This window comes from Cygnus olor, chromosome 7 (genome assembly GCF_009769625.2).
Source record: "Cygnus olor isolate bCygOlo1 chromosome 7, bCygOlo1.pri.v2, whole genome shotgun sequence".
NCBI classification, from domain to species: Eukaryota; Metazoa; Chordata; class Aves; order Anseriformes; family Anatidae; genus Cygnus; species Cygnus olor.
This window is the reverse complement of record NC_049175.1, coordinates 23,960,884-23,970,733: the sequence shown is the minus strand read 5'-3', so window position 1 is coordinate 23,970,733 and position 9,850 is coordinate 23,960,884. Positions and strand designations below refer to the sequence as shown.

General features: G+C 48.9%; 1 protein-coding gene across 2 annotated transcripts in view; it reads right to left on the bottom strand.

Annotated features, from left to right (window-relative positions):
- Nucleotides 1–580: 580 nt before the first annotated feature.
- FBXW4 (F-box and WD repeat domain containing 4) overlaps nt 581–9,850 on the bottom strand; it is a 59,591-nt gene continuing 50,321 nt past the window's right edge. For both annotated transcript variants that reach the window (XM_040563179.1, XM_040563180.1), the window contains 3 exons: nt 1,875–2,015; nt 1,556–1,697; nt 581–1,337 (listed from right to left, as the gene is read on the bottom strand). In XM_040563179.1, the coding sequence (XP_040419113.1) occupies nt 1,221–1,337; nt 1,556–1,697; nt 1,875–2,015 (400 nt within the window). In that variant the 3' untranslated portion in view covers nt 581–1,220. The remainder of the gene's footprint in view (nt 1,338–1,555; nt 1,698–1,874; nt 2,016–9,850) is intronic.

Sequence of the window (9,850 nt, the reverse complement as noted above, 5' to 3'; positions counted from 1 at the left end):
TTGCTCTAAAAGCGCTCCCACCTTGTGATACAAATCCCCTCCTTTACCTAACCAGTATAGCCAGACTCACAGCCAAATAGAGTTCATGCACCTCCTTTCCCAAGGACGACCAGATTTCAGACAAAGCTGCATTCATCCACAGCATATTCATCCACAGACATCCGCAATCATTCAGGCAGCACACAGCATGCTGAAAGCTATGGTTGCTGCGAGCCCCAGTTCTGGTCAGGCTCAGAAGGCTGTCGCAAAAAGGAGTAGAGCCCACTTTGATGTTCCTGAAGGATCCCAGTAAGCCACATCAAGGCCTTGGCATTTCCACTAGCCCCGTTTGCTGCTCCAGTGTGCAGCCAAGTGAATTGCAGATCTTGCTTTTGTTCCTTGTCACAATAAGTGACATGATATCCAAAATCCCAGCAACCACCTTCAGCACAGCAGTGTCACAGGGTCTAGCCAGAGAGATTTGTTAGACCCGCACTGTCTGAAAACTGGCCCAGCCTCCTCTGCCAAGCCAGGCCTCTGAGATCAGTGGGTAACATCACAGCCCCTTTGGAAGGTGAAACAAAACATAGAGTCTCTTCTGTTTCCCTTCAGAGTTTTATTTATCAAAATGCAACTGTTTCAGCCCTGCCAAGTGCACAGTCTGACCTGACGGCCAGCTTGGGGAGGCATACACTGAAAGCAGGGCTGGCTCTGACTTTTAGCTCAATTCTTTCTCTTGGCTGCAAAGGACAACACAAGCAGCTGTCAGGAGAGTAAGTGCAGGTGAAAAGGAGGTCCTGCTCCAGGCACCCTTCCCTTCCGCCAATTCAGTGCACCCCACACACAGCCTGGACTTGCTTCACATGGCTCAGAGATTGGCTGATCTCAACCTGACCAGTACACAAGCTGACAGGGCATCCTGGCTCAACCTGCCCCTCAAATGTATTCGCAGGAGAGAAAAAAAAAAAAAGAAAAAAGAACAAAAAAGAACAGATAATACTATAAGCCCTGACTGGCACAAAAGAAAAATGGTGAAGGACAGTCAGCCTTTATTTCCACTAACGGGCAGGAGAGGCTGAGAATGTCTGGCCCTTTGTGCACTCTTCAACATAGCTTTCCTGGCAGGCAACACATCTCTTCAGAAGCCTTGGGGGCCACTCTCACCTTTCCTGCCCTACTTTTCCCTGAGCCAAGTGTCAACTCTGCTGAGTTGGGGCAACCAGAAGCAGTTGTGGTGCCCTTCACGGGGCCGTGAAGTCAAGGACGTGCAAGGCTGATGCCAGGGCAGCGTACAGATGGGTGGTACTGAAACGGAGGCAGTACACTGGGCTGCTGGTGGGTGAAGACAGGTGAAAGCTCTGCAAGAAAGAGAGGAGAATCAACCTTTCAAAGAAGAGGTCGACCCAGAGACCCCCACAGGCTTTACAGGCTGCAGCAAATCAGGCTTAAAGGTTAGGTTCCCTGTGGTAGACTCGTCCCAAAGCCTCTGTCTCTTCTCCCGAAGAGACACGGGCACCTGGCTGCCAGAGAACAACCTAGAAGCCCTGCTGCTTCCCGGCCTCTGTCCAGCCCTCACCTGCAGGCACCGAGTCTGCCGCTTATCCCAGAGGCGCACCACGCCGTAGTAGGAAGAGCCGCTGGCAATCATGTGGTTCCCGTCGCTCCTTATGCAGTACAGGGCGCTGTCATGGGGCTCTTCCCACTCCCGGACGCACTTCCTGCAAGGGTAACACAAACCAGAGAGGGGATGAGCCTCCTTCACCCAGTGCCTGGACAGGAGCTGAGGCCCAACCTGCCTGAAGGAGCTGACCAAGCTGCAGGTGAGTCCCCAGACACTGCACAGGAACAGCCTGGGAACCTCACTCGGGCTGCAGATGCCAGCAGGGTAGGCTCACCTGGTGCTGGTCCGTATGTCCCAGTAGCGGATGTAGGTGTCATACCCACACGAAAGGAGAAGGGAGGGCGTTTCATAGAAGACATCAAGGACTCCAGCTCCACGGTGAAAGTCAGTCCCTAAACAAGTCAAAAGCTGACCGCTGCAATGAAACACAACAGAAGAGTCATTTAGAGCAGAGAGCCCTTCCAGTCCCTCAGGCCAGAGCAGAGATGTTGTCACAGAAGCCTCCTAGATCCCATTTCTGTGATTTAACAGAACGCAAGAGGCTGCACAGCCTTGCTCTCCCTCCCCCAGCTTCTGCTACTGGTTGGGCTACTGTAAAGGATAGTGACTAGCAGGAGTCACAGCTGTAAGGCAAGAACAGGAACACGCACAGCTGACCCCTGGCTGAAGGGGATCATCTTCCTTGTGAAAAGTAACCAATATGCTCAGCGATGAGGCTCCGTTTCCATAGGAAGCAATTCTCAACTTAGTCAAACTACAGGTAATCTACAACAGCCATTTACCTGGTCAACCCCATCCCATCCTCTGTCCACCGGGGTATTTCCCAGTGTTTTTGACGCATGGCTCAGATCCACAGGCACATCAGACTTCCCTGCCTTAGGCAGCTGTGGCTGCTCTTCCCACCCCCCTTCAGTCACTCTGCACACTGCAAACACCTTATCTGGGGTTGAACATCTCTGGAGATGACTTCCCAGAGGCTCGTCTCCCCACTGCCCTTTTACATTCCCTGCTTGTTGCAAAAGAGCAAAAGCAAGATCTCCATGAAGCTCAAAGCCAGATGTTTTGTGGCCGTATCACTCAGCTGCTTCTTCCTGTGCAGAACCAGCAGCTGGATGGTGCTGGTGAGGGACCACTCCAAAAGGGCCCTCCCTGTCAGGCTGGGAGAAGAAGTTTGGGTCCCCTTCCTTGGCCTTATGAATTTGCACCTTGCCACACACAGCCTGTCCCCTGTAACACTCCAACTGCCCCAGCAGACAATCTGCCCAGCTGCTTGAGATGGCCACCTATTGCAAACCCTCCTTTTCTTCCTCCTCCTCACACCCTTTAAATCAAAACCGCTGGGCACAATGAACCTCGAAGCACCTGCTTTTGAAACCCTGCCGCACGGCCACCCTCTCCAACAGGCTCTTGGTTCTCCGGACAATGAAGCGGTCCTGAAAGCCGACAGCATGGACCCCGTGGTGGGGTCACTCCCAGCATCTCCCCCCATTATTTTGTTACTTTCTGCTCCTTGATCCAGCATCACACAGTTCTGAGGCACATCGCCAAATGCCTTAATTCTGTCTGTAATCTGGGCTAAAGCCCTCGTCGGGGGATAAAGACCACACAAAAGGAGAAATAGAGTCCCAGGAGATGTTAAAACAAGTAAACACCTTTGTGTCAGGAGAGAGAAATCGCTGATAAAGCAGATTAGCGCCTCGAGCCCTGGTGTCCCCAGATCAGAAGGCGAGCCCTGGCCGATCTTTGCAGCCAGCACGCTTCTATGATCACAGAGCTGGCGGCATGCTGGGGCCAGCCTGTTTCCCCACAGTCACTCTCCAAAGAGCAGATTATGTAGAATAACAATTTCTTTGTGGCTGTGTAATTCCCTCCGTGACCGTGGCTGTGGGCAGCTACATTGGCCCTTGATGCCAGGGCCCTAGCAACCATTTAGAGAGGCCAACCAGCCCTAGCAATGGCCCCCCCGTGCAAACCTCTCGGACAAGCTTTAACATCAAGTGCATGAATTAATCCCCCCCAACACGAATCCAGGGGTGCTGGCTTATTGGACTTTGTCTTTCTCCAGGCAAGGGATCGAGGGGATTCCAGGCTTCAGCCCTTTGCAACCTTCTCACAACGCGTTAACCCTTGGAGGGTCACTCGCGGCCCAACCTAGCTGCACCTGTACGTACGTCGGGAGCTTGAAGCGTCTGCGGTCCGAGCGCTGGGAGTGAGAGCTGTGGGCTTTGGCTGAGGGAGAGAGGTCTTCAAACATCACCACAGTGTGGCAGGGCTTGGCATCTCTGAGCTCTGGCACTGCCCTGCTCCTCCAAACGCACCGACCCACTCCATCTGCTGCAACGCCAGCAGAGCAGACAGACAGACACACAGCCCTTCTCAAGACCTCCACACGACCTTCTTGATCCTATGAGTTGGATGTGTGGCCAAGAGTCCAAAGACATACAACGGAGGTATGAGGCAGAGTCAGCTGCTCTCCCAAACAAGAGTCCGTGGCCTACCTGAAGAAACCAGGAGGATGGGCAGCGTGAGGGCCACACAGCCCAGCAGCACCGCTGGTGAACAACCCCTGCTATCTGGCTGAAGCCTGGTTGTGTTATTTCCACTCCATCGTTTTCCCTGCTAACATAACTTCAATATGCAAAGGACTAAGTGTGCTCAGAGGGAGGGGCACCATGCTAAGGAAAGGTAGCAGGATGCTGAAGCACACCCAGGGATATTTAACCTGCTGGGGCCAGCTCTCTTCCTCTCATGCACCTGAAATGGGTCTCCTCACAATCTCCACTTCTGGCAAGCTCCCGTAATCCAAAGCAAGCCTGGCCACACAGAAGCTTGTCTTCCACCTCCCAGACCAGGCTTCAGGTTGCAGTGCTGCAAGATGCAGCAATTTTTATTGGCAGGCTGGAGGCCTCCAAGTGAAAAATTTCAGCATCAAAGAACCCCAGAGACAAGAGAAACCAGAGAGCCTGAATTCCTGCTTTCAGAAATTTCTGTGCAGCGCTGACCACCACCCAGGTGCCTTGCTCCCCATGTTTCACACCTCATCACAGTGGTACCCAAGCATTCCACCAATCAGTCACAACTGTTTTCCTCCCTCCGCTTCTCTTTCCAGACTAGGCAACAGAAAAGAAAGAAAAAAAAAACAAAACACCAAGATTAACTTTCTTAGTGGGCAGAAAAGGAGCACAGATACTTGCAAGCCACTTCAGCAAAGCAAACCTCGTTTTGCTGGTTTGTTAATCAGTTCGATTCTCCTGCCCCAAGAACAGGTCAGCCAAGACAGCTTTCAGCTGGGAGGCCCAGCACCTGCGTACAGCAGCGGTCCTTCAGCAGTTTACAGGAACAACACATTAGTTGCTACAGCAAAAGAACTTATAACCTGACACCAGGGGAAAATCACACTGTGCTGCACACCGGGCACGTACACCAGAAGACCTAAGAGCTTTGGCACGGGTGCACTTAAATTGATAAAGATACTGAACGTGATTAATATTTCCCTCATTTTTCAGCAGATTAAGGCGTCTCTGGGCCAGCAGGAAACAGGCCACCATGCTGAGCTAGCTCCACATCCTCCTAGCACATGCAGCCATGCTGAGCCTATGGAAGGAAATGCTCTGCAACCACAAGCCTACCAGCCCAGGGGTCACAAGTTAGTGTCCATAAATTCTCCATTATCGCATCTGCTCCTTGCCCTCAAAGCCCAGTCCACAACAGCTTCTACTTCCTAAGGAGCAAAACCCACACTTAATCCTTGAAAAGCCAAAAAGGATCAAGATAACTCATCAAGGAGCCAAAAAAAACAACAGTAGATTCACTGGCACATCACTGATAGTTCTCTGACAACTTACACGAGCAGAAGACAACTACTCAAAGAGGCATAGAAAAGATCACCAAATGTCATGAAGTTGAAGCCACCTACAGCCTCCCAGGCCACAATGATCATTTGTGTGACTGTAAAACCTCAGGATTTCCCTGAGACCCTGCTGATAGCTGGAACCCTGAAGTCTGTACCTCCATCCCTGCACCCTGCCCAATTGCTGCAGGTCTTGGCCAGCTCTCTCTGATGGACACAAACTACGATCCAAAAGCTGGGTTGAAGCAATAAACGCTTTTCCCCCACCCTCAATTTTTGGCGACCCTGATTCACTAGCACTGATATTGACAAATATGCAGCAAACAAATTTAGCATTAAGTGCCTTCTAGGAAACTGCTGAATTCAGAACATCTGCTGAAAACAGAGATGCCTGAATTTGAGGACATACTCATTTTCTCTGGAAACCTCATCTGTGAGCTGTGATCATCCATCAAAGAAGAGAAGCTGTTGTGCATAAGCAGGCAACGATTCAGAAACAAAGCAATGCTCTAAACTCATATTTTAGCCCCTAACTACTTCCAACAAGCCAGCTGGGAAATATTTACTGGGGAAAAAAATACCAAGAAATATTTACTGAAAAGAGCACTGTTCAGTTCAAAACAGTGGGATATTTGAACTGAGCACCAAACAGAGAAAGGAAATAAAACCCATTTAAAGACAATTATCTGGAGGTGCAGCATTTGTGTAACTCCTGTCATCCAACTTGGAGAGAGCACCAAAACCAAAGGGAAGAGCTCAGCTGTTGTCTCTTCCAGGTGCTTTACAGCTGGGGCTGAGGCACCCAGGGAATGCAGCAGCTTATGCTAAGGGAAGGACTTGGTCAAACAACATTTATAATGCACATAGGGAGAAGGACAAGACGCTTTTGCTCCTTGGCAAAGCGATTCTTCACATAGTTATCCTAACCCAAGGTTACTCCCGTGCTTAGCCAAGGTTACTAAATCCTGCAGGGAGGTGTGAATTGGGGAATTTTGGGGGCGCAGCTCCATGTGAAATTGTTCTGAGACGCCATTATAAGTGATTTTCGGGAGAAATGCCTCTCTCAAGCTTCCCCAGTGCAGCTGAAGGGCCTTGAGGCAGTAGGGGGGAATGACACCAACGACGGTATGATTGGTCGGGGGAAGAGACGAAGCGGGAGTTTTTGCCTTCTTTCTTCTGCTTTCTCTGAATTGGCCCACACACGCTTTAAATGGTCCAATAAAAAATACAATTTCTTTACCTTTCCAGCTCTGAGACCCTGTGAGTTTTGTTGTTCGGTTCTGGTTCCCGTAAGGTTAAGTGTCAGAGGATAAACTGACACGCTGGGCTATGGGAAAAAGCAGTTTCTTCAAATAAGCCACAACGGTGCAAAAGAGACCCTGCTGGGGCTTTTATTTGGGAAAACAAACAGAAATGGCACCAAGCCCTTCTGCTTTACGAACCAATTTAACTATAAACCAATCCCCTCTCGGGGGAGGAGGGGAGAGACACCATGACAATAGTCCAAAACCTGAGAGAAAAAAAAAAGATAGGCACAAAAGGTTGTCTGTCCCCTTTTCTTTCTTGCCATGGCTCCTTTTCTTAGCACACTGTGTCTTGTAAAAACGATTAGATTGCAATTTGTATAACATGGTGACCCCCAAATTCAGACATTTAACCCCTTTTCTCTGCAAAGAATGTCAAGAATGTCTTCTCTGTCTTTCTTTCCAACAGGAGGAGAGGGGGAATTCTCATCAACTGTGATTTCTTGGGGAAGAGAAAAGAAGGAGGCAAGGAAAGAAGCAGGGAATTCTCAAAGCCTCCGCCTTTCGCCCCCTTGTGTGGGAAAGGCGGCTGTATTGCTCCCTTTCTGGACAGAGCTCTGCAGGTCTCCTTTAGCGGGGAGACAAAAAGGAGAGTCCAAATCAAAACAAAGCCATCTGTTTAAATGAGCTACCGCTAGCCAGTGGCAGAGGGGTTCCTCATTCACCCTTCCCATTCTTCTCTCTTGCCTCTGTTGATTCTCTCTCAACCCAGGGAAAAATAAAGATTGCTTTTGCTTTGCCTCAGATGAAACTGATTGATGCGTTTGGAGTGTCCAGCCCCCACCCACGCTCTCCAATTGTTTGGGGCCTTGTAAAGTTGTCATAAATACGCCTGAACAGGAGTGCAAAGGCCACAGCATGCCCTGGACATGCACACATCCAAAGGGCAGGAGCTGGCCTCATGCTCAACCACAGCGTGAGAGGGCCAAGACTGCAACGGGTACGAAAAGATCAAGGATAAACACCTGTATGTTCTTCCTCTTATGATGGTCTTACTTTTAGGGTAAGATGCACCAGAGCCCTTTTAACAAAAGGAAGGCAGACGTCCAGCTTACGTAATGGAGGGTCAAGAAAGATGATGTTAAAAAATAAATAAATAAATGAGTAAAGAACCACAAGGCCCCAAACTGTTTTGAGAAGGCATGCATACCACGAGAAATAAGTTGCGCAGTAAGACCGAAGCCATCCATTATAAACAAAAGAGACAGAGCTCTGAACACTACAAAACTGCTAAGGGGAGCAGTCATCCAGGAGAGAGCCACTTAAGAGGCTCCCTGCAGCAGCCAGCCTCCTCCAGCACTGGCTCAAGTAGTTGGCCGGAGACCCGGCATCCTGCTGCCAACAACACCCGAGATCTCAGAGCAAGGGAATCAAATCCTACGGTTCTGAGCTGCAGAACTGGGGCAGGAATCGCCTTCCAGCCTTGTCAAGGGATTAATTCATGCCTGAAGGCAGGAGACCTGTTTACCTCTAGTCTTGCTCCTCAAGTCATAAGTGGGACCGGCAGCTCAGTGAAGAAGGATCTGCTTTTACTTTGCCTAGATCTACATCCGGACTCTTCATCCTGCCTACCTTACTGCAGAGGGAGTGGATCCCAAGAACCAAATTAGAAATCTAAAGACAGTCATTGTGTCAAACTGATTTAATATGAACAGACCACAAAAGGGTTTGCCTGAAGACTAATTCCCCTACGACAGACTTCAGTCTGTCACCTCACCAACCTTTTTCCCTTGAATTTTAGGGAGAAGGCACGGCATTTATGTTCTCAATTAAACAAAGGACATATAAATGGAAAAACTCAAAACCGATGCTTCAAAGAGAGTATACAAAGCTGTCCGTGGAGGGGATGGGGAAACAGCACAAGAAAAGAGAACGAGCAGCCTTCTGAGGAAGGGCAGTTACCTGTGGATCGTCCCACTGCAGTGAGTGGAGGCAGTAGAGGGCTCACATTTGTTTTCACTTATCTGAGGCAAAAACAGCCCAGAAAGCTGTTTAGCTCACTGTTGGACAAGTTTTGAATCAGTTACTGTGATTTAAAGACTCTGTTCAGTCAGAACAGAAATTCTGAGAAAGAAATCCAAGCCTAAAAGGAGTGTGTTGCCTTTTTCCCCACAAAATCTACTGAGATTTCTTGGCAAGAAAGATTATTCACGTGACAAATCCATAGAAAAACAAGGCAGGAGAGGGGATTCTTCGTCTAGAGCATGGTATTATGAGTCCTCTGCCCCCCAAATCCTGTGAAACTATTAGTGCTAGGATAATATTTTCTATCACTCATCTCTCCTGTTCCCACTCAGATAACCACCCGCTACTCTGTGACTTGATAAACCCAGTTTAAATGCCTGGATGAAGCAGACTCCCCGCCCTTCTTGGAGATGGTTACCTTTCCTTTCAATTTAGGAACTTCAGTTCTGAATCTGTTTGCTTCCCTTCACCCAAACATGCCTTTGTCATTAAATTAAAGGGTCTCAAACTTGTTGAAATCTCAGAGTTCAAAGTGGTGGACAGAAGCTTCTGTAGAACTTGCTTTAGAGCACAGCACTAAGAAATCTACTTGTGCATCTTAGGCAGTATCTATGTAAAAAGCTTCCGTCAAAATATTTAGCAAGCTTTATAACCAAGAGCTACACCTGCAGATTCTCATTTCATTATCTACTTCCACACACAGAAAATCTGAGTATGGCAAGACACAAAACCAAGAAGGACTGGATTTAATCAGGAAAGGATCAGCAGTGATCATCTTCTACCATTAGCTCCCACATGGCTTACAAACCTCATCCAGCAGTCAGGAAAAGAAGTCATCCCTTAAAACTACTATGTACACAGTCAAGCCTGGACCAAAATCTGCTTTGGGTCCATGGCTGCAGAACTTAGCACTGATGGTGCACAGGACACAACCAGGGCACTCGATGCTACATAGCACACAGCTGTCAGATTACACTTGCTGCTTAAGAATGGCACAGGGAGCAAGCAGAAGCTTTAAAGCTCTCTCTCCTTGTTGACAACTGCGCTCAAGTTCCTTCACTCAATAGGTTTAAAGAGCCACCAAAGTGGATGCAGATGAACATAGCGATTTGAGAGACAGCAACTAATTCT